Source organism: Cnephaeus nilssonii, assembly GCF_951640355.1.
Source record: "Cnephaeus nilssonii genome assembly, chromosome: 10".
In the NCBI taxonomy this organism is placed as follows: domain Eukaryota; kingdom Metazoa; phylum Chordata; class Mammalia; order Chiroptera; family Vespertilionidae; genus Cnephaeus; species Cnephaeus nilssonii.
The window spans coordinates 54,743,918-54,768,659 of NC_137081.1; the positions used below are offsets into that span (position 1 = coordinate 54,743,918).

General features: G+C 42.7%; 1 protein-coding gene across 11 annotated transcripts in view; it reads left to right on the top strand.

Moving 5' to 3' along the window:
• Positions 1–24,742, top strand: part of RBMS1 (RNA binding motif single stranded interacting protein 1) — a 220,007-nt gene that overhangs the window by 68,672 nt on the left and 126,593 nt on the right. For 2 of the 11 annotated variants that reach the window (XM_079782924.1, XM_079782926.1), the window contains exon 1: positions 14,243–14,727. The exons of 7 other annotated variants lie outside the window; for them this stretch is intronic. In XM_079782924.1, coding sequence (XP_079639050.1) covers positions 14,659–14,727 — 69 coding nt within the window. In that variant the 5' untranslated portion in view covers positions 14,243–14,658. Of the gene's footprint in view, positions 1–14,242; positions 14,728–24,742 lie in introns of those variants that run through there. 2 more of the 11 variants (XM_079782928.1, XM_079782921.1) reach the window with 2 other exon arrangements.

Below are 24,742 nucleotides of genomic sequence, written 5' to 3' on the forward strand. Positions count from 1 at the left end.
TGATGGGGCCCATAGGGGTCAGGGCTGGCTTGGGGGAGGGGCTGTGGGCCTATCAGGGTGGTGGGGGCTCATAGGGGGCAGGGCTGGCTTGGGGGAGGGGCTGTGAGAGGTTGGCTGGCCAGCCCTACCCCCTGTTGGGGTGTGGTTGCAATCAGTGGCAGGGCAGCCAGGGGGAAGGGCTGCAAACCTATCATGGTCCAGCAAGCTGATTGGGGGTGGGGCTGGCCGGGGGAGGGGGGGCGGCTGTGTTTGGCTGGCTGGCCCAGCCCTTGATTGGGGTGGGAGAGTCCAATCAGGGGTGGGCCCACGGGGGGGGAGGGGCCACGGGAGGTTGGCCTGGCCCTACCCACGGGAGGTACGCTGGCCACAGTGGGCGTCATAGTGACCGACTGTTATGGTCGTTATGGCGTTACGGTCACTGGCTTTTTATATATATAGATGGTAAACATAATTAGACCCAAATGTGCATTATTCTTTGCTTTTAAAAAATTTTCAACTAAAAATTGGGTTGGAGAAGAACCTGAAAAGCAGTTTAAAGTCAGTTGCAGAGTTTTCCCTCCTGAAGCATGAATGTCCAATATTCATTTTCCTTTTACAGCATGACTGTCCCCAGTTAATGGGCTTTTATTCCTTTTATTCCAACTGCACTTTGGAAATAATCAGCATTTCCAAATGCATTAGAGAGTATTTTCCCTCATTAGAGAAAAAGTGGGTCTCAGATTCTGAATACCTTCTGTGTGAAAACAAAACAAAATAGTAAGAATGCTACATGAGCATGAGGATAATTTTCTCTTAGGTTTTATGAAAATTGCAATTTTTTTCTTAGTCTCCTAGGTTAATAAATTTAAAATAAGTTTTTGCTTATAGAGTTGAGACTGTATGCCCGGAAGTGAGCTAGAACTGTAGTTCTTAACAGGCTTAGATTTCAGTGAAACACACAGATAAGTGTAAGCAAAGTACACTACAAGTTGCGATAGTAGGCAAAATATAGATTTCACTGGTGGCATCATGGAGGGAAGGAGGAAGGGAGGGAGGGAGGGAGGGAGGGAGGGAGGGAGGGAGAGAGAGAGAGAGAGCAGTGAATGCTAACCAGGGGAAATGGAGGCTCAAGGAAGTTTGATCCATGAGTGTGGATCCCTACAGAGAAAAGCCAAGATTGGTTCTCTAGATGTGGACCTCTTTGTTCTGGGCGATGACCAAAGTGCTAGTTGTGGGTGAACTCATATATGGAGAAGGGAACAAAGGAGGACAACCAAAAGAGTGGACATATTGGGGTCTCATGAAGGTGAGTTACAGAACTAAGTCATGCTGGATGGGTGCTAGCTAAGAGGCAGTTGAGGGTGGGTGGTAGGGGCCAAAGCCAGATTAGAATGGTCTGAACTAGAATGGCAAGTGAAGACCTACAAACTCCCACTGATAAGTGGTCTTTTCAGAACTCTGACAATGAAAGACAGAAGGAATAAAATAGCTTAAGATTCAAAGAAGCATGTCATATTGTTAGGACTGAAAAGAATTGAGTAAGTTGGTTTAAAGGGGAAAGAAATGCCATTGCATCTGTTGTTCTAATTTCCCAAAGGAAAATATATTTATATATTTTAAAGTAAAAAATGTTAAGTAAATAAAAAACAAATAAAAGAGGGAGGGAGGGAGGAAGAGAGAGGGAGAGGGGGAGAGAGAGAGAGAGAGAGAGAGAGAGAGAGAGAGAGAGAGAGAGAGAGAGATTGGGTTGGAAAGACAGGTGAGGATGATAGGGAGAGGAAGTAATAGGGAAATTCATTTGAAATCAAGGATACAAATAGAAACCTACATCTTGAAAAGAACTGGGAACATTTCTACTACTAAGCAGAGAAGAAGACCAAGGAAAAAACACTCCCCCGCACATACATACACATATACATACAGACACATATTTGAGTCTTCATGCAAATAATGTCAAATGATGTCTGCCATGTTATTTGACAGTGAGGAGTGAGATTGAGAGTTTGAGGGGGAAAATAAAAGGTTTGGAATTAATTCTATGTGGGATGGGGTAGGGAGCCCCTTGGAAATGAGTAAAACGAATGCTAAGCTTAAGTAACTTTATGTGAAGCCAACGAGTATTGTTATGATTTGCAGTTGTCAGCAACTCAGGAGGAGGAATAGAAAAACCTGGTGGTTAAAAGTGCTCCTCTGAGCCCTGGCCGGTGTGCCTAAGTTGGGTATGATCCTGTGCACCAAAAGGTTGTTCTTTGAATTCCAGGTCAGGGCTCATGCCAGGATTTTGGGCTTGATCCCCAGCAAGAAGCAGCCCATCAATACATAGATGGAGTTTCCTCCTTACAGACTTTTCAACTAAGTCCCGTGCTTCCCTACATTCTCTCTCCCCTTTCCTCCTTCTCTCTCTCTAAAAAAAAAAAAAAATCAATTTTAAAAAAGTCCTTTTTCTTCTTCTTTTTAAAGTGCTCATCTGAAAGAATCAAAGGAATATGGGTACTAGAAATATGGTGTGGCCTGATTTGGGGATTTAAATTGGTTGGAAATAAGTGAAATGTGTTCAGTTGTTGTCTTGGTGACTGTGGCAACCTGACAGAACAGCGGAGTGGACTTACAAAGAGAATGAAGGGACGCTGAAATTTCCACATCTGCAATGGGAAGAATAATGGTAGTATGAAGATTAATGAGACAATGCCTGTAAAATACTTATCACAATACCTGGCACAAATTACACACTCAGCTGTTATTTAATACTATTATTATTAACTAGGGGACCAGTGCACGAATTCGTGCACCTTGAAAGGAACCATGGGCTGCGAGGCTGGAGTGGGCACAGGGGCAGATCTTGACCCATCCTCTGTGCCTCCGCCCAGCCCCTCCTACTGTGGCCCCCATCCCTTGTCTGCCAGCTGCCCTGCTCCCACTGCCACCGCTCACACACACGTTGACAGCGCCTGTCCCGCTCGCACCCGCTGACAGCGTGGAGCGATTGGGACTGGCACCAGCAGCAGGTGCAAGCGGCGGCTGCTGCCCTGATCGTCCCTCAGGAGCAGGAGGAGGTGGAGGAGAAGCCCTCAGGGGTGACTGGGGTCGGCAGCCACCACTAGCACCTACTGACGGCACTGAGCAATCGGGGCCAGCTCCAGGCGCCAGTGGTGGGTGCAAGCAGTGGCTGCTGCCCTGATCACCCCTCAGGAGCAGGGGGAGGTGGAGAAGCCTGAGGGGTGATCGGGGCCAGCAGCCACCGCTACCACCTGCTGATGGCGCTGAGCGATTGGGGCCAGTGCCGGGCGCCAAAAGTGGGTGTGAGCAGGGCTGGTGCCGGCAGCAGGTGCGAGCGCCTGGTGGGACTGTGGCACGTGGGAGCAAAGAATTTTCAGTAACCACTAGAGTCTCACCCCAATGATAGCAACTGGCGCCCTTCCTTGGTCTGGCACCCCTGCTCACCTGCTCTACCATCCCACTGCGGCCGATGCCCACCATGTTCTGTGCATGTCCCCTGGTGGTCAGTGCATGTCATAGCAACCGGTTGTTTGGTTTGGTTGTTTCTCAGTTTGGTCTATTTGCATATTAGCCTTTTATTATATAGGATAATAAGAGTGCAGAAGAGATCGAAAGATGGGAATTTCAGGACTTGATAGTGTGCAATGATGTTAGTCATAGAAACAAAGTGGATATGCTGGTTTTCTTGAAGTGGAGTTTAAGGACCTGTAAGGTTGGGGTTTTAGATCAAATTATATCACTTAGGAAAATCTCTTAGCCATGTGCTAAATTATGTGAAGAAGTTTGCTTAATAAATTGTAATTTATAATTTGTTATTTAATTAACATCTCAAAATCAAACATTTGTTTTACTTTTAGGAAGTAATATCTGTTTGAATAGGATTTGCATGCATTTCAAAGATATTATTCATTCATTCATTCATTCATTCATTCATATTTGGATGCCTAATGTGTACCAGGCTCTGAGGTAGGGACTTGGGTTCTATTAATGGTTTGATGTGTTAATATTTTCTATAAAATAGTTTTCCATGTGAAATCAATTACAATATTATTTTATAGCAAAAGAAAACATGACAGCTAAATGAAATTCATATATAATGTCAAAGCTTCAGTTTGACCAACCCATGGTCAGTTAATAAATTGACCAGTTTGTTTCACTTTTTCATATCAGCTTTATCTTCACACGAGCAGTGAGATGACTAAAAGGGAAGTTACATAAGGAAGAAGGTGGAAATGCAAGGGAACTAGTCATTCCTGAACACGTAAGAAGTAGTAGGTACTACCATTTGCTAATAGTCACTGCTTCAAGTGAGAACCATTGCTTTCTACAATGGGGTCATCTTACCTGCTAAGTTACTGCTTTTGATTCACTTTGTAGTTTCATATCAGATATAAGGATTGTGATAGCCAGTTTAGATATTTGTCTTTTTATCTGATATATCTGATTGACGTAAAAATTACTTTTCCTGTCTGAAGTCTTAGGAAGACTGAGAACTGGCACTCCAGTGCCTGCCAAAAGATGGAAATCTGTAAGACTCGTAGGCTGGAATTGGTGCTATGTGCCAGAGCGACAGTGGTGACTGATCTTTTGAGTGTATGTCCGTATGTATTGCATGTGTATGTGTGGCTGAAACTCACTAAAAAAAAATAACAGTCTAGGATGAATGTTATCAAATTATGCTTGCAACGGACAACTTTAAAGCAGCAATATCAAGAAGTGTGGAGTGAAGTCTGATAAATATCTACAGATTTCTATTCATCTCCCTTTAACCTTTCTTATTATCTGAATGCATTGTATATCTAAAACACTGTGGGTGTAACTTGATGTGATTGTATGAGGGAGGATGGATGCGGAGGAAAGCAGCAGCCCAACCTGTTCCTTTGCAAGGGGTGCCTTGCAAACTAGTGAGTTTAGGGTAAAGTTCTCATTCTAACTGGAAGAGACTGTGCCCACTAGTTGTAAGACACCGTCAGATCTCCTTGGAAAAACTGAGTGTGTGAGGCATTTACTTGTAACCACTTAGTAGCTCTTTGTTCTTTAGGAGGTTAAAAATGAGTGCTTGAAAAAAAATATATTTCTCAAGCGGAGGCCGTGAGTAAGAAAAACATGTGGGTGTGTTTGCACGCATGTTTCATGCGCCCATATACCATACTGCACAGATTCTAAGACTTACCTTTTTCTCATTTCAACATATCTGAGATCAGGCTGCATCTTATGATTTATGATGCCTTATGATTACTGTTGTCCATTTTTTCAAATGTTAATATCTCAGTAATTGTCAAGTATCCTATAATCAGTAGCATCTTTGAGAGCATGGTGTACAGTTCATATCCAAATATTTATAGAAGTCTGATTTCAGAAAGATGAATAGGACAATTCCCTTTTCCCTAAAAAGTAAAGCAAGAAGATTTATTCCAGCAGTAATAGTTGAGGGTAAAGGAACCATTCGGTCATGGAAGCCCATTTCCTTAATAAGTTGCATACAGATACAAAATGCAACATTCATTACAGCCCTTCTTATGATCCCAAGTGATATAAAGATTAGGATTCAAATTCACTGTTTAATATAATCTGTAAAGCATACTTTCTAAAATTTGATGACTCCATAGCTTACATTCAGCTCTTTCTAGCTTCAGATAAAATCATTGCTTTGAAAAGAGGGTGAAGATTATCATTTTTGCCATTTGTTGTATGTGTGTGAATATGAAAACTAGCTTCCCTCATCCATTCATGCCTCCAACAAAACTACTATGTAGAACAATAGGTTAAATAACTCATTAGGGATTTAAAGACAGTTTAAGTAATCTTTATAAGCTTATTAAGCCTCAAAATAAGACTCCACCCTCATTTTTATGGGTGCGGCAGTATAGAAGCACCCTTCAATTACAGAAGACACAGACTATTGTCCTGGGGTAGAAGAACTGTGATGATAGGTTCAGATTTGGAGGCTGTTTAACAGAGAACTTTCTAGGGATATGGGTAAATATGGATAGATGGCATGGATTTATTATTGGTCACAGTGTCCATGGAGAGACAGTGGCATTCATTCCATTATTGTAATATTCATTGACCTACGACAAGTTGTTTTAACCTACCTGAGGCTATCTCACCTGTTCAAAAAAAGTGTAGAATTGCCTGCCCTGCTTCCTTCTCTGAATGAGATCATGTATAATAAAGCCTTTTGTGCATTATAACATTTTAGACATTCATTCTGCTTCTATGCATTAATATACATACACATAAAATATTTAAAATACATATGTTTTCTTAATAGGTCTCTCTCATATGTATTTTCTGAAAAATAGCTTCAGAAGTTGTCTACTTCTTCCTCTTGGCACCTTTTCCAACTATAAACAGTTTAACAGGATTTTAATGCTTAATAATCCTTTGGTTGAAACATCATCACACTTGTGATTGGGAGGGGAAGGAGGGTGATTTTGGGAGGATCTGTGTAATGTGTTGTCAGCATTCTGGGAGTGTTCTCTATAGTTTGGAATTAGGAATTGCTGATGTCATGATCAGTCATATTGTCAGGACAACATCAGAATTTCCTCATTCGCCTTCTCTTCGCTTGGGGAGTATCAATTTGCCACAGGTCTGTCATCAGTTGGCCCCATGTGTTAAGTTTATTAAATAACCCAGAACTAGTCATTCTTAAAGACACCAAGGGTGGGGAATTTTTGTAAGCTCCTTATGTAGCCCAATTCAGAACTCTTAACTAAATATTCTCATGTTGAAAAGTTTGCCTTCATACATATTCAACTGAATAGAAATTCATTTCTGATTCTATATTTTCATATTTTAACTTTGATATTATAATTCAGTGGAGAAGGAAAAGCTTTTAAGCATCCCACTTAAAGGATATTATTAATTATTATATTACCCTCCTCTTCAGGTGGAATAGATCTAATTTAATGGTAAGTCTGACAACTGAAGAGAAAGGGAACCTTCTTCTTTGTCTTCTCGTTCTCCTTCTCCTTTGCATTAAAACCTAACCTGTGCTAAGGATCCAGGTTTGGGTAGACAATGCTTATGTCCCCCAGACATTTAGGAATGACCTTTCGTCATTCTTAACTTTTATGATGGTTTTGTCTGTCTCAGGTACAGTTATTCACCCTGTATTGTCGAAGTAATCATTCCAGTAATTATTTTTACTCATGGCAAGGAGATAGTCATTGTATGTTTGAATTTTGCTTTTCATGTTTAGGTTTTTTTTTGTGTTCTAATTTTCCACAAATTCCATTGCTTTCATAAGTACTTTCTTTCTCTTCCAAGGTCATATAGCAAGAGGTAGATGTGATTTCCACAGCACATCAGCCCCTACCTTCCTCACCTCATTTCTTATTCTTTACCATAGTTTGCTAACACCCAGTAGATGATTTTGTTACTCCCGTCACTTTCAAAAATCACCTATATCTTTTTCTATACTCTGTAAATTTTTACTGTCATTCATGGAAAACTTGTTGAATTATCATTATGTACTCTGAAAGTCAGCATTTATTTTCTTACAGGCTTGCTACAGAAATGGAGAATAACAGCTCCAATACTAGATTTGCACATAGAATATAGAGGATTGAGGCACCCATCCCTAGTTGATTCTCCTTTATTCTCTTATAGAATTTGATCTACAGATACAAATTCAGTGTTATATAAACCAAACCAAAACAAACATCTTGAATTTTTAATTCATATAGCCTCTCGCCCAATTCTTTTTGTTTTATTTTCTAAAATATATTTTTATTAATTTTAGAGAGGAAGGGAGAGGGAGAAGGAGATAGAAACATCAATGATGAGAGAGAATCATTGATCGGTTGCTTCCTGCATGCCCCACATGGGGGATCGAGCCCACAACCCTGGCATGTGCCCTTGACCAGAATCAAACCCCAGACCCTTCAGTCCACAGACCAACCCTCTATCCATTGAGCAAAATTGGCCAGGGCTGTTTTATTTTTTTAAAGAATAAAAACCCATGTGCCTGTTTTTAACAGAAAAATAAATTGAACTTACAGAGTCCCCTTTTGCCAGGAATTTGAGAAAGCATTGTATTTTATTAACTGTTTCGCAGGAGTAAAATTTACGAGCAGATTATATCCAAAAAATTTGATTGTAAATTATTTGTTTCAAATTTGGAAGATGTTTTGCCATAGGGAGAAATGTCCTAAATGGTGATTAGGATTTTAATTGATCTATAAGCATATGGGTTAAATAATGAAGCTGATTGCTAATATGGTTTCCCATTATTTTTGAGGGAAAATATGTTTTCAGTTCCAGTTCAAGATTCAGGAAATACCTTTCACCTATCACCATCCTGGCTTCTAGAAGATTGTCTTTCTGCCTCTCTCCCAATTCCATCCCACCAACGATCCCAGAAAATAAAACTGGTTGCAAGAGAGAGGTTACACTTTAACAACTATCAGTTAAATGAGATTAGGAGCTAATTTGGGCCAGAATATGTATCTGTACTATTATTATACATCCTTATATTGGATAATTTGCCTTCATATTCAACTGAATGGAAATTCTTTATAAGTCCATATCCTTAAGCGACTTGCCCAAGGTCAGATAGATTGTAATGCACACCTGGGGTTGGGCTCTTAAGTTTTCCCCTATGGGTGGGGTTTGGACTTGATCTATGAGTAATAGTAATAATAACTATTATTAGTATTATTAGAGGGAGAGGACTTTGGAGTTAGAGAGACCTGAGTTCAAATTTCAGCTTTGTTGTGTATTGGATTTATGTGGCTTTGGGAAAATTACTTACACCTCTGAGTCTCAGTTTTTTCTTCAGTAAAATGAGATAACCATTCTTTTCTCTCTCTAGTGTGTGTGTGTGTGTGTGTGTGTGTGTGTGAGAGAGAGAGAGAGAGAGAGAGAGAGAGAGAGAGAGAGAGAGAGAGAGGCGCTGAGAAAGTGCCTGGAATATAGTAGTTAATAAATGAGAGCTATTATGTATTAGTTCTTGCAGAGAAGCACAGTAGGGTAAAGCCCATTTCTTCTTTTTTGTTCATCAGGGTCGATTTAAAAATTACCAGAATATTGCTTCTGGTAAAAGTCATCAGTATATGTCTATGTTATGTTTTCTATATACCTTCTAGGATTATAGCTACAGAGCTATAGTTTTATTATAGTGGTTTCATTTTACACGTGTCTAGGGAGCCTTTGAGTCTAGAATAAGAATCATAAATTTTTTAAAAAAGAAAAGAGTAAATAACAAAATATTTCTGCTACTTTAGAAATAGAGTACTTTATCAACTCTGTTTTGTACTGGGAAAGAACAGAAATTTAAAACATCTCTCTCTTTTTCCCCTCTTCTCTCCTCTCTCTCTCTCTCTCTCTCTCTCTCTCTCTCTCTCTCTCTCTCTCTCTCTCTCGTTAGGAGCCACAGGCCTTGTGAGCAATAGAGGCTCTAAATGTAAATGATTTTTTAGTGTGAACTGCTTACACTAACTAATACTATGCGGTTATGTTTTATTCATTAAAGATTGTAACTTGAAATAATGTTGGATGAATTTTCCTTTTAATTCCTGTTTTAATCTGACCCAAATAAAAAAAGGTGCCTGGAATGTAGTAGCAGTGACAGAAGGATAGAGCCTGCTGTAGGTGTGTTCTGTTGTGGATAGAGTTGTGCCATTCTTATCTCATTGGGCATCTTCTCTGCCTCCATCTTGTTTTTCTTCTTTCCAAGCTTAGCTTTCCCGTCATACTTTCTTTGTAATTTCATTCAGAGGCTTCTCTCTTCTATGGGGCTCAGTAATGTGTGTGTTGGAATTGGGGGTGGGGAGTCTTCCAGCCTTTTGACTTTTCATCATCTGCCTCATTCTGGGAGTATATCAATTAGCCATGATTTCAGCAGTGGCCGACCCAAATCTACACCCTCTCTCATCCCGGCTCGCTCTCTCAAGTTCTGTTTTTCAGGTTATCTGCACAGTGTTTCTTTCTGGATGTCCCTCAGACAAAACATTTATACAGCTGAGCTTCCCACGCCCGTTACATATCCTGTATTGATCTCTCCCTCCTGTGGGCTCCGTAGCACATAATTGTCTAGACCACTTGGCTGGCACTTATCACTTAATGTCTTTGCATTATTAGTGTAGAGCAACTCGGGTGCCACAGGGGTTACTAGTACTCACGGGGAATTAGAGCATTATTTATAAGGCTTTTTGGAGGCACAGCATTATAGAGTTGAAGGAGCACAGGACAGCCGTCTTTTAACCCTATCTAGGTCTAGATTTTAATGCTTGCCACTTACTAGCTCTATGGGGGAGGTCAGTCGGTCTTACTTAACTTCCTTTCATCGGTAAATGGAGCCTAATAACCCTTCCAGCCTTACAGGGTTGTTGTGAAAGTGAAATGAGATATGAAAGGTTTATAAATGAAAGTCCCATTTTCAAATTGTTTCTATGAAACAAGTGTCTCCCACATTCAGATTCTCAAATTCCAGTTCTACAAATGCTTGCAAGTTGCAGGTCTCATCTCTACCTGATTGCAGGCTTCCACAGGTGCTGATGGCTCCAACCTCATTGTCCTCATTCGTCTACTCCTGCACACCCATACAGGTATGGCCCTAGTCCAGCACATAACTTCATTAAAGGAAATGGGCCAAAAACAAATACAGAAGAAAAATTCAGTGCACCCAGGCTATTGAAACAGTTTACCAGATCTTTTTTTAAAAAAAAAATTTTTAATAACCTCTTAAAGTTAGGTGTGTGGTATAACAGCCTTACAAAGCATTTTCACTTGGCTATTCAACAGTTATGGGAAAGATGGCCTCCCCCTACCCAAATTTGCTCTTTTTGCTTCTTGTCAGTTCCAGCTACACCCTTGCTTCTGCTCTTTGATGGTCAGCCAGGATAACTGAGCATCAGTTATTTACACAGTACTCCCACTGAAACCTACCAACCACCGCAGTAAAACCTGGAAAAACAATAATAACAGCTGCCAGTTATTGAGTTTAGCACTTTTGTTGATGTATTGTGTATATACTTATGACAATCTGTGAGGAGTCTGGGGCTCAGAGAGGTTAACTAACTTGCCCAAAGCCACATGGCTAGTAAGTGGGAAGCTGAAATATGGAGCTAGATCTGTTTGGCTGTTTTAATTTTGTTCCTTGGATTGCAGAATCCGGATTCACTGAAATTATCTGAAGAAGGGGTGGGGGTGGCTAAGTATACACATGGAGGGGCTGTTGTCAGTCTCAAGAGCCAAAGCAGCACCAGGGACTCCGGCTCCCTCCATCAGCTAATGGCCAGGAGCTCCCCGCTCCTGGCATCTTTTGACTCTCTGCTTGCTGCCAGTCAGCTTCCTGTTTACTCATAGTTTCTGCTTCCTCATAACCTTGGCTTGCATATGCTTTTGGCTTTTGTGACCTCAACTCTACCCCCGGCACTCTTGCTGTTTCTGTCCCTTTCTTAACTGTTTCAGATCTTGGAGTTTTCTGAATCAGATTCCCAGGGTGAGAATCTGATTGGCTCTGCTCATTTTTTCAGTCCCAGGCATGTCATAGGTCACTGGCTTGTCTGTGGCTCGGCTGCCCTTGGGTCATATTCCCACCACTTAGTCCATCAGCTGAGTTGGGGGACGAGGGTGATATAGGACCACCGGCAGCAGAGTCTCAGTTTCCCTTTCAGGAGGATGAGCGTGTATAAGACAGATTCCAAAACCCCAGTTCTTACCATAATTTGTAGTTTCTCTAGAATGTTTCCTAACATTTTTTGTCTTAAAACTGAATTGTTTCAGAGCTTAATAAACTTTTCCAGATGAATTTCACCGGGACCCATCCCTGAAATTACTTACAACTATGCACTTGTGGATTATCTATAACTGGTAATATAGACACACGTGGTTTCATATTTCTCTTAATGTTGGAATTATTTGAACTTTTGTTACTTCATTACATTTATAATCGTTGAGGGTAGAAAACCTGCCTTCCCCTTTCTTTGTGATACTTTGCTTATTTAAGAGTGTAGCACCTATGTAAGTCGGAAGCTTTTGAACCCTGGCTGGTAGACATTGTGTTGTGTTTTTTTTTTGTAATGTATGCTTGTATTCTTCCTATTATGTCATTCACCATTATAGAACACTACATTTTGTTGATAGATACCTTTTTTTTAATCTTAAAAATAGTGCCCTTTATTCATTTAATATTCTTGGTATATTTTACTATCTAGTATTACAATTCTTTTCATATTCTAACTTAAAATTAATCACTTGAAATTTTGTCTTATGTTGTAAAGCTATTGGAGGGTATCAAGTCAAGCCTTAACAGCCTAGCACAGCATCTAAAGTATCATGACGTTAGAGAACAGCCATAGAAAAATTACTCTACACTGTTCTTCTGTGGTTTACATTGTGGTTTCCTAAGAGACCAGTAATGACAACTGAATTTGTCCGTGGAATTTCCCCCAAAGATGACAGGTCTGATCTGTGGGGATCTTGGGCATTAAGTTCTCAGGAAAAGGCACCTAGAAGTTGAACACTTCTCCCTAAAACCTTATATTTTATACTATGGTTGATAACGTGCCATAAAGGGTCCTAGTGAGAGGAGACAGCAAAGGGACAGCCAAAACAATTCTAAATGCATGGAGTAGCCCTAGCCGGTTTGGCCTGCGGACTGAAAGGTCCCGGGTTCGATTCCAGTTGTGGGCTCGATCCCCAGTGTAGGGCGTGCAGGAGGCAGCCAATCAATGACTTTCTCTCATCATTGATGTTTCTGTCTCTCCCTTTCCCTTCCTCTCTCTGAAATCAATAGAAATATATTTTCAAAAATACATGGAGTAGTAGGAAATAGTTCTTGCTTATATATATGGAATGTTAGCTGTGCTATGTTTAGTAAAGCACTTTAAAGGATAGGTACATTTCTGTGAATTTTACCAAGTTCTTACTTGACCATTGTGTGCCTAGGACTGTGCCCAGAATAAGTTTTTGTTTTTGTTGCGCTGCTCCCTTTTCTTATGAAAGAATTGGGAATTATATGCATACCTTGTGTATATAGTTGGTTTTGATTAGGTGAGACCTGCTAGTTCTCATCACTTTCGTGGGAGAATATTAGGAGCAACTGGGAGCGTGCAGGCCACCGGCAGGATATCTAGGGTGGATACGTGTCAGTTTCTTGCTCTTGGACAATCCTTGAATGGCCACAGCTTTGCTAGACGACTCGGTTTCCATAGGGACACTTTAATTTTTTTTTTTTTCCTTCTGGCAGCCAGAAGTGGAGTGCCTTTACTTCTCAGTCAAGTTAGGATTTTTCATTATCAGGGCAGATGGCCCTTTCCAGGAAGGTGTTAGGGACCAGATTCAAGGAAGAACTCTGTGAAACGCACCGAGGCGATATTTCCCTGTCATACATCGGAAAGGGCCAACTTGAAAGTGTCGTCTGTCCTAGTGGCCTGTCCAGGGAAGGCGGGCTCTGCCTGGGCGACTTGTTTTAGAGGCCTTCTTCATGGTAGGTTCTAGGCTTGACACACCAATGCAAAGGTGATCCAGAGAAGTGGCGTCTTGAGCCACCTGAGATGATTTCAGCTGGGAAACAAAGGAAACTACCTCCTTTTGTCCTTTTTTTTCTTTCTTCCAGTTTCTGTGTCGCTTCTAATAATTAACACATAAGATTATACCGTTTCAGTCCTCCGGAAGGCTTACCAAACCGATGGCCTTACATGATTTTCATCCTTTGATATTGTCATCTTGAAGGGAACTTGTAAACGCCGGTTTACATAGAAACGAAGTATGGAACATTACTGGCGTTATTTGCGCTGAGGGCTTGGGGAGTGGAGACCTGTTTTCGCTGCTAACATTTGAGTGTGTGAACTGGGGGGACGGGGATCTGCGGAGGATTGATGGAGGGTTGGTCGGTTTCTTGGAGGAGGAGTGATTGCCTGCACCTTTTCTGGGAGAGTGGACGGTGGGAGGATAGTTTGGAAGGATGAAAGAAAAGAGAGGAGGAGACCTGGGGCCAGTTCGCTTCTACCCCAGGTGTCAGAGTGATCCCCAAAGCGATGCCCTTAAAAGGGGCTTGGAGCAGGGGTGCAGAGCTGCCTCGGGTGCTCAGGCAAAGAGATGAAGGGGGGGAAAAAGAAAAGAAGGGGGTGGCTACTCCAAGGAATGTGCGGCACGCGGGGAGCCAGACCCAACCATTGCACCAGAGCGGGGGCGCCGGCGGCTCCCCGGCCCGCGCGGCCCCGGCCCCGGCCCCCAGCTCCGGAGGGAGCGCGCGGGGGCCGGCGGGCCGGCGGGGCTGCGGGCGCGGCGCCCAGCCCGAGAGCGGGGAGGCGCGGGTGGGCCTGGGCGCGGCGCGGGGCGGTGCGCGGCCGCCTCCCCGCCCCCGGCCGGCGCGCTCTCAGGGCGGTGGTTGAGGCCACGGTAGGTGGGGACGCGGCGGCGCTGCTCCTCCGCTGCCGCCCGGAGAGTCCCCGGCGCCCCAGCTCCGCGCGCGAACTCCCGTCCATGGCACGCAGGGCGGCGGCCGCCCGAGCTGTCCGAGTCTCCCCCGCCGCCGCCGCCGCCGCCGCGCCGCACTTTTAGACGAGTCGGGAGGCGGAGGGTGGAGGAGCCCGCGCCGAGCTGCAGCCCCCGCCGGCCGCCGCCGCGCGGCGAGAGGGAGTTCCCAGAGCGGCCGCGGCCCCGGCCGGCCCCCTCGCTGCGCCCTCCCCCGCCCGGCCAGGCTGCCCCGCGCCCGCGCCCGCTGCGATGATCTTCCCCAGCAGCAGCGGCAACCCCGGGGGCAGCAGCCACTGCAGGACGCCCTACCGCAAGCAGGTGAGGCGGCGGGGATGCCGCGCGCGGGCCGGCGGCTCCGCTCTACAAAGGGCGGCCGCGCTCGGCCGGACGCGGCTCCCCTCCTCGGAGGGACCGGGCTGGGCGGTGACCTTGTTGCCGGAGGAGGCGGCCGGCGGGGACGGCTCGGGCCGGTGACCTTAGCAGGGGAGATGCCCTCGCCCCCGCCGGCCGGGCGGGAGGGACGTGGAGGGAAGGGGAAGGGGCCGAGGGGGGGTGGGGGCGGGAGCTGGCCGCGCCGGGCCGGGGGCTTCGCCCAGCTCTGCAACAAGTTTGGCTTTTTTTTTTTCTGAAACCTTTGTGTGTAGAAGAGTACGAGAATAAGTCGTAACGTGGATTTGCAACAATCTTCACTTGAAACCTCAAAGAAGCTGCCTGATTCGCAGGAAACCCGGAAGACCCGCGTGTGTGTGTGAGTGTGTGTGTCTGTGTGTGTGTGTGAGTGTTCGCGCGCGCCCCCCTCCCTGGTGTATTTAAAAAAGAAACAGGAACTTCTGCTGTCACTTTCTCAAGGTTTTCAGTTTTCAGAAGCACAGGGAAATCCTGTGACATCTAGTTGCAGAGATACTTGGATAAGCCTGAGTCATACACATGCCTTTTCGTATTTTAATGCAGTTTCATACATTTTTTAACAGATTGAACTCCAAAGGCACTTGAGTGGTTAGATCAGAATCCCCTGCTGGGAAAAGGGAGTGGAGCTGGGAGCTTATAGCTACAGCCTTTTGTGTGTGTGTTTTTGTTTGTTTTGTTTTTTGGGGTTTTTTTTTTTTTTCACCTTTGTTTTTAAAAAGAAGGGTACTGAAGCCATGTTGTGATATATCTCACGGAGCCTTTCAGCAGCAGCAATAACAAAACCTACCTCTAAATTATGTAAAAAATGTGCAGGTCTGCTTAGAAAAGGTTAAACTGATTTAGAGGTCAGTGGCAAGATGCTTGTTGAGGAAACATAAAGATGATTGCAGATATTTTTCTTCCAGAATAAATATCTTGTCTACATCCTTAGCCACTGAGACAAATCAATTAAGTTATTACCCCAATAATGATACAAGCAAACTGCATCTTTCCATGCAGACCATGGCTCTGTTAAGATCATGACAGATGACAGTGATGCCTGGTGGCTTTTCTTGAAGGCGTTCTCCGGTTTGTTGATCATGTTTAGTCCTTTTTATTCTCATTGTCATTTTTTGGGAAGGGAGGTTATGTTCTAGCATAAGTATATCTGAAAGTAGGGCTCATTTTGTCAAATAGTGACAGTGTCAAAAAGTATTGTTTTCTATTTTTAGGTTCTTTTACTTGCTAATTTTCCCTTAAAAAGGCAGTTAACACACCCTGATCTGTATGCCCCTGCTGTCCAAGTCAGTGGAACTTTTACCGGGCTTAAGAAAAGTCCTCTCCTAAAAAAAAAGAAAGAAAGAAAGGATCAGTATTATGACCTGGCTGAAGTTTATGCTAAAATTGTCAAGATTCAGAAACAGGCATCTCTAAACTTCATGTGGCCTCATTTAAAATAAATGCCCTCGGGTCCAGCACACTCACCTCAACTTCATAAATGAAGCCAATTTACAGTAAATAGTCTTACCCTGAACCCTCCTCCCTCACCCACCTCACTCTCCCTGAAAAGACGGGCTAATTATGCAAAGGCCTCGTGTGTTCATTTATTTGTTGTCAAAACCCGGTGGGGTGTTGGCTCTGAAATGGGGAGAGAGCTCCGAGGGTGAGGCGTTTGACTGTGAGGGGCTGGAGGTTTTGTGTGTGGAGGGGGGCAGCCTGCTGGCCTGGAGCACGCTGATAAGATGCTCTTCTTTTCACGGGGCTCTCCTTAGATTCAGAGACTAAAAGGGCTGACTGAATCAGAAAAACAAACAGACTTGCTTTTTCTATAGGCAAAGAAAGAAATGAATGTGTAGGCATTATACAGACACAAGACCCCGGGTACCAGTGGTATTTGACTCAAAGGTTTCTTTTGTTGATGTTGAGCCATTCACTGGAAAAGCACACTTCCAGCACGGGGACCTGGTTACCAGGAGTGACTTTGTGATCTCACCCGGCTTAGTCTAAGTGGGAAGGCTAATGAACGCCTTTTCAAAGGTTTTGTGATGCGCAGCTTGCATCTTTCGATTCATGTTAGTGTGTTCATTTTGATGAAAGAATAGGTAACTTTTAGGTGTATAATGCAGTTGAATTTTAATCCAGAAAATATATAATCAGCTGTCAGAGCTGATTACAGATAAGTAACCTGAGGGAAAAAGTTGAATGTGAGGAATACTTAAAAATACTTAAAAACGTTCTGATTCAGAATCGCACTTGAATCATATATACGTGTGTGTGTGTGTGTGTACACACACTCTAGTATATATGTGATAGTAGTCGTTAACCATCATTGAGCACTCACTTTCCTGCCTGCTGGTTACTATGTTAGGTACTTTTGGTGGGTTAACCCACTTAATTATCAGTCCTATGAGGCAGGTAATAATAATATTTCCCTTTTACAGTTTAGAAAACTGAGGCATTGCTTAAGTAACTTCCTCAGTCTGTACAACCCAAAGTACAGAGCCAGGACTTGGACCCTGGCCGTCAAGCTCTGAAAACCACCATACTGTATGTAACTGCCTGCTTTCGGGCACACCTCAATAGAAACCCAGGCAGAGCCCAGACGGGCTGCCCATCGCCCTTGTAGTCTCCCAAGTCCAGGTGAGGGATTCCTCCCACCTTTTTTTGGGCGAGGGCAGAGGCTGTGAGGTTGGAGGTGAAGGATGATGTAAATGAATGATGATATGGTTAGTGGGTTTGTGATATTTGGAAGCAGCATTGAAGCCAGAATATGCCACTACTGAATGATTGTACAATTTGTTCCTAAAACTTGATATTTTCCACGTATAGGAGTCAACCAGTTTCAGTTAAAGCAGAGATGGGTGGTGCTCATCCCCTTCCTGCCGGGTAGTGTATCCAGGGCATCCAGGAGCACTGATCTCCGGCCTCATCCAGGGTAAACAGGATTTTCCTGCATCACAGGCCTCAGCACACATTAGAAATACACCTGGTCGTCTCAGGTCAAAGTGAGAAGCTTTGGAGTGGAGTGATAACCCAGTAAGCAATATCTAGACAAGGATTGTTGGTTCAGGTCTTAGTGGAGAAATGTCCTATTTTTGTTGACTGTGACTTTCAGGTATGACATTCCTTAAGCAAATCCCATCTGATTATATGAAAACAGCACCCCCACAGCCCAAACAAAACCATTTGCCAGGACTTTCGTAGTTGTGAAAATATTTTCATGTGTTTCGAAAGAAAAAGTGCTTTATGCTGAAAAGCCTTTAAATATAGAAAATGAATTTCCATTAAAATTATTTTATTAGTTATGTCTCTCTTCATGTTTCCCTACTTCCATTTTGAAACTGCTTTTTTGAGGTAGTTGACTCAGTTTATGTCATACTAGAGGCCCGGTCCACGAATTCGTGCATGGGTGGGGTCGATCGGGGCTGGCTGGCCAGGGAGAAGGGACTGCAGGAGGTTGGCCAGCCACGGGAGGTTGGCTGTGGGAGTGCACTGACCACCAGGGGGCAACTCCTGCGTTGAGTACCTTCCCCCTGGTGGTCAGTGCACGTCATAGCGACCGGTCGTTCGGTCATTCGGTCATTGGGTCCCTTAGGCTTTGATAGATAGATAGATAGATAGATAGATAGATAGATAGATATAGCTATATAGATACACACACACACTCACACACACACTTTGGTATTTATAATAAATCATGGCACACAGTATTCATAGCCAATGAAATTTATCCAAGGCTTGATTATTGCTAAATTGAGACAAATCATGGCATGCCACAAGCCCTTTTTTTGCTAAGTAATGTGTTCTGGTGGCTTACCATGGGGTTTGGGGTAGAGGAGTGAGTGCAAGAATTTTCATGGATGTGTATATTTTTCTTGTGTACTTGTTCAGTGTTGCTAACTTTTGACAAGTGAAGTTCTTATCTCCCCAGTTTAAGTAGATTTACATAGTTTGCTGCTTTCTGGAAGATTAACTGGGTGTAGCTGCACATGAAGAATTCAAGTGATTCAGTTAAGAGGATGACATACAAAGCTGTTGATTAATCCTCTTCAAGCAGTTTCTGTTCCCAGTGATTTATGTGTAGTATATTGGGTTTGTTACAGTTTGAAGATTAAAGTTGGGCATAGAAATATTTAAATGGACACTGTCTGAGCTAGTCCCAATTTGTTGTTTTTTAAAAGAAGGTAAACATACTCAAGCCACAGAGATTGGAGGTTTAGTGGAAATTAGCAGAAAATTAAATTGGTATGCATAACTAAGGTCCTGTTTTTGTATTAGGCTATCCATGTGTTTGTGATTCAGTTTATGAGCTCATGTAACTCTGTTTTAAATATGTGTCCACAGCCATTTGAAAGGTACTGGGTTCTCCAGCGGGTGATAATCCAGGTTTTCTGCTAGGCACCCCTTTTGGCATCTGACTACATTTCACTTCAGGTTTTGATCACAGTTCTTGGTTTTGTTCTTTTCTTTGTTTTAGAGACTGCTGTCACCTGGGCTCACCATATACTGTAATACTTTGAAAAGCCCTTTCTTGGTAGTGGGGCAAGAGTCTGTCTGGTCCAAGTTTCTGAGACTGTATTTCCAAAGCACTCGGCCAATAAATATTTAAAGATACATACGATATCCCCTCGCAATCTCAGTTGTATTTAATCTTAACAACATCCACATAAAGTGGAGAAGGGTGAGGAATTTCTGAGTCAGTGAATTTAAATGGCTTGGTTGATGAAAGTTAGGTCTCTGGAGTGAAGGGCTGTGTCTGCTACCAGGAAAAAGAGAAGGAAGCTCAGTCCAGAACAGCTGTAGCCCCACTCGCTACACTTCCCCTGACTTGGCCTCCCAAAGACATGTGGCACACAGAGCATCCCGATTTCAGCTTTGGGAATTGTAGCTCTGTAATTTATTAATGTTTTGTTTGTTTCATAAAGGCCCTTACTTGAGGGTTGTCAGATAACATACAGGAAGCCAATTTTAATTGAATTTCAGATAAACATTGTTTTAGTGTTAATGTGTTAATGTCACAAATATTATGTGGTACTATATATATAATCCAGCAACCCTACGTCTGGGGAACTTACTTTACTTTTTAAAACTAGTTATAAAAATCATAATTATCGCCCAGCCGGTGTGCCTCAGTGGTTGAGTGTCAAGCTATGTATTTATGCACTGGAGGTCAGGGTTTGATTCCCAGTCAGGGCACATGCCCCAGTTTCTGGCTCTATCCCTAGTGGGGGGCGTGCAGGAGGCAGCTGATCAATGATTCTCTCTCATCATTGATGTTTCTATCTCTCCCTCTCTTCCTCTCTGAAATCAATAAAAATATTTTTAAAATTTTGAAAAACAAAGAAAAAAATCATAATTATCACCCTTTTCATTCCTACTTTTTCCACTTAAAAGTATGCCCCTTCGCATATTCCTTGAGCCCTGCTAATAATGCAGATTTCACATTTTAACTTTGTAAACTATCACTCGATCTAATTGAAAGACCCTGGCTTAAGGTCTGGCTCTACCACTTGCCTTCTCTTTCACTTGGCCTGGCTAAGCCTCAGCTTCTGTTAAGTAAAGATAATAGTGCCCACTCCACAGGGTTGTTGTTGTTAATCCTTCTAAGGTGTTATTATTATTAATGTCCCCACAGAGCAGGCAGCAGCGGGTGGTCCTGGGAGGCTCGGTGGGTTCCTGGGAGACCTTGACAGCCCGAAAGTGGGGCAGCATCCGAAAGGATAAAGACCTGGAGCTTGAAAACAAGACTCTCAACCACATTTGAACCCAAAGAAGTATAACAGTGAATCCCATTATATTTTAAAACAGCAGTTCCTGTGTTAATGTCTTAGCAGAGCATGCCTTCTCCTTGAGGAAAAAAAACACACCTTTCAATCCTCTATTCTTTATCTTATGCCCATCCATGACTGGAGAAGGATAAAAAGAACATTGCTCACCCTTATTGATGAAAAATGCTATCTTTTCATTTGCTTGAAAATTTGATTATTAGTGTATGCACAATTACTTCCTGAATTCTTTTCTTTGTCTTGTTAGTATATTTGGTTTTTAAAGAATGCCCTGTTTGCATTACTCAGAAAAATAAACATTCCTTTTGGTCCTTGGATATCTGTAGGTGTTTGTTTTAAACTTGCATCTGTAAAGAATGCTTTGTTTAATACATTCTAAAGACTCTGTAAATTTTTAGATATACCTTGAGGAAGGAAGCAAGCATTTCCTGGAGTTAGGACAAGGTGAAAAATTAAATGGAACAAACTGAATTCTGCATTAAAATAATGAATCAATGCAGCTCTTGTTATTTAACGTTTATTGAATGGCAGCAGTAACATTTATTGAATGGTGTTATACAGATTGGTATCCTAACTTTATTCATTTAAACAAACATATGGAGTTTCAAAGCAATATAATGTAAACTAGGGATGGTTATATAGGGTAAAGCAAAAGTCGGTTTATAGTTATTTGTATGAAAAATAATATAATAATGAATAATAATCGAGAATAAACTGTGTTTTGCAAACTCACACAAAAAATCTACTTTTGCCGCACCCTGTATTTGTACTTGTTAATTGTAAATACAATAATACAGTCTCAAAATGCATTATAAATAGGATGAAAACATGTCAAAATTTTAATGTTTCCCTCTGTTGGTAGGAAGAATCATAAGGGACTTATTTTCATGATTCTTTACATTTTTTTCTCAACCTTCTAGTCCCCCTTGCTTCAGACAATGAACACACATTACTTTGGTTATCAAGGAAAAGGTAGTGAAAAACAAATCTAGAAAATTTCATTATTTAATTGTCTAAAAATTGTGGTGAAAACCCAAGGTATTCCTGTCATGGGGAACTTCAGCAAGTAGCATGCAGGTAACCCTTGCTTCTCTTCCTGAGCTTTGAGATGCGGTCTTCTACTCTGAGGAATTTCTGTTCTTACTTTATTGCAAACTCCTAAGCTACCGTTTTGGAAATCACCTATTGCGGGCCGTTTCTGTGTTTATGAACTTAGTATTTTCCTATTTTATATGTACTTTAAACAGGCCTGTGCTTTTTAAAAAACATTTTAAGAACACCAGCTTATCTATATGCGTCAATGAGGGGAAAGTGTAGCTATATATATGTGAAATTTCATATTCTAGGTTACTTTTTAGGAAAGTAACCATTCTAAATATTGAGGAATTACCACGATTGTCTCTGTTTTCTTTTAATAGCTGCATTCAAATGTAGCTGTTTTGTGGACAAATTCCCCCCACGTTTAATTTCTGTATTAAATGCGGGGGGCGGGGGATGGAGACTGTTCTATTACTTGTGTCAGAATCTTTTGGATTTATTGTATGATGAAGACTCATGACTGTCTCTATCACGTACTTCCTTTTTCGTTTCAGCTTTGTGAAAGGGCAGTGCCGTGGGAGGGGTGACTTGCTCACAGGCTTCTTTAATTTGTAATGGGGCAGTGCAGGTTTCTGTAAGACATGCACTGTATAGATAGATAATGTCAGCACGTTGCGAGCTGCTGTTACTGTGTAACCAGGGGGGTGGCCAGCCTGTCAGGGGAGTTTTAGGTGTGCCCCAGAGAGGCTGCAAGACTTTGGTGGAAGGAGAGAGGAGGGAGGAAGGGAGAGTTGGGGGTGGGGGTTGAGTGAAGGAAAGAGAAGGAAAGTTGTGTTGCCTTGTTAGGTCCTTACTGTATCAGTGGATATGCCACCTTAAGAAATCTGTTAAAGTCTCATTGTTTTTGCTGCTGTGTTGGTTGGGTGCAAATATGTAGCCCCATTGTTCTGTAGTCCCTCAGGTTCTTACATCCCATTTTTATCTTCACACCATTCCCATTGCCTAGGATTTCCTTTCAGCTCTGTTCTAAGACAAGACCTCTGTCTCTCCACTTCAGGGAACTACCTAAAAATCACCCTTGGGGAAGATCAATTATCTATTTTTGGAAGATCAATTATGATCAGCCCAACCCTACCTTAGTCAAATATTCCAGAAACTACTTTGTCTCTACTTCCGCTGCATTCTTAACTTTGTAGGTCAGATGGATCAGACCAACTCCCAGGGAGTGGATATGTTCTTTTGTTTAACTGAAAGTTTAACAGAGACTCGGAAACATTGTGATAAATAATTATTGAATGTGTAACGTAAGTTAAGTGGTTTCTGGAGCAGACGTCCTTCTGCAGGAAGTAACCTGGTGGCGTGCAGGGATCACACTGTTGCTGGTCAGGGAAACCAGACCCCAGAAAAGGCAGTTAACATTGTGGGCATCAGGAACAACCAAATTTTATAGACATTGGAGTCTATGAAAGCCCCTAAAATTGTATTAAAATGTTGCAAACGTTAGCTCTTTCCTAGGAAGAGGTTCAGAGAATTTATCAGTATGCTAGAGAGACCGGTGCCCGCCTGCTGAAAGATTTTGTAACTAACTGTGTGTCGAAGGAGGACTTAAAGGCGATGCCAAAATTTCCAACTCAGCAGACAGGATCGTCGCTTGCATCATGGAAGGTGACATTTCAGGCAGAAGGAACATCACAGCAAAGATTTGAACATAGAAAACATGAGCTTTATTAGGGGAATAGTGAGTAATTCCAGTTAACTGGGGTGTGTGGTGGGCAGGGGGGATAGGGTCAAGCTTGCTAAAATGCATAAGAGAGCCTGAGTTTAGAAGGTGTAGCCACTGTTGAAATAGAGCTATAAAATGGAGTAGTGGTAGTGGAGGGTTTTAGATGGAGCGGACACAAAATATTTATAGCAAGAATTGACGAGATTTTTGGCTGGTGACTGACTGGATGGGGAAGGGAGGGTCTTGGTAAAACGGTCCTCGGTTTCTAGTCTTAAATGATTGGGAAAATGAAAAGTTACTGTAAACCTGCTTGCTCTGGACTGTGATGATGAAGAACCCAGCTCTTCTCTTACAGGGCTTTCCTACATTTTTTTTTAGGCGGTACAATAAATGGGAAGGGGATCGTGTTTGCCGAGTGATAAATTCTTTTGATACTCAGTGTCCACGCATGAGGGGTGCAAAGGGCCTTTCTGTCTAAGTCAGTCTTATCAGGCAGAATTGTCCAGCCTCATATGCTAGCAGTGCCACAGTGTGAACCGCTTTCAGAACTCCTTTTGGGTCCAGGAGATGGTTGTAAACATTTTCTACTGCTCCTTTGGGATTGCCCTAACGTCATTGTAGAGGCTGTGCCACTTGGGTGCATAGATTTTCCCTTCTGGCCTGAATGCTCACATTCTTTTGAGTGGAGCACTTATGCAGTAAGTCTTTCTCTTGATAATGCACGCACACCATCTATAACTATATAGTTGTCTATAACAGCTAGAGTGTAACAAGTGTATTGGTTATGATAAAAGATCTCCCACTTCCATTCCACAGCAGTGTGGAAGATGGCCGGGTAGGTTAGCATACTCATCCTACTACGATAAAATAGTTTCTGAGGAAAGTGATGAGCTTGGTTTGGCCATTTTAATTTGGCCACATGAGCCCCACCTTACCACACACCCCCTTCCCGTCCATCCCAGGCAGAAACTTCTACCAAGCAGTTAAAAGTACAAGAAGCTCAGAGCCTCCTCAGGCACAATAGGAGTGTTATTGGGAGTACAGTAAAGCATTCCAGGAGAGAATGGGTGTAGAGGAGTTGGGGCAGACCTGGGGAAACACAGCTTCTGTAGTGGGAAGGAGGACGATGAGCATTTGGCAAAGGAAGGGAAAGAAATGGCAAAATATTGGGAGAATCCAGAGAGTGTCACAGAAACCCAGGAAGAACAGAGTTCTTAGAGGGTCAGCTCTGGGAAATGTTCCCTTGAGGTAAAGGGGGACAAAGGCCAAGTAATAGGCTATTGGAAATACAAGAGTCCCCCATTACCCCCGGTTTTACCTGCAGTCCAAAAATGTTAAATGAAAAATTCCGGAAATAAATAATGCAATCCACGCTGAGCAGATGGATGAAATGGAGGGC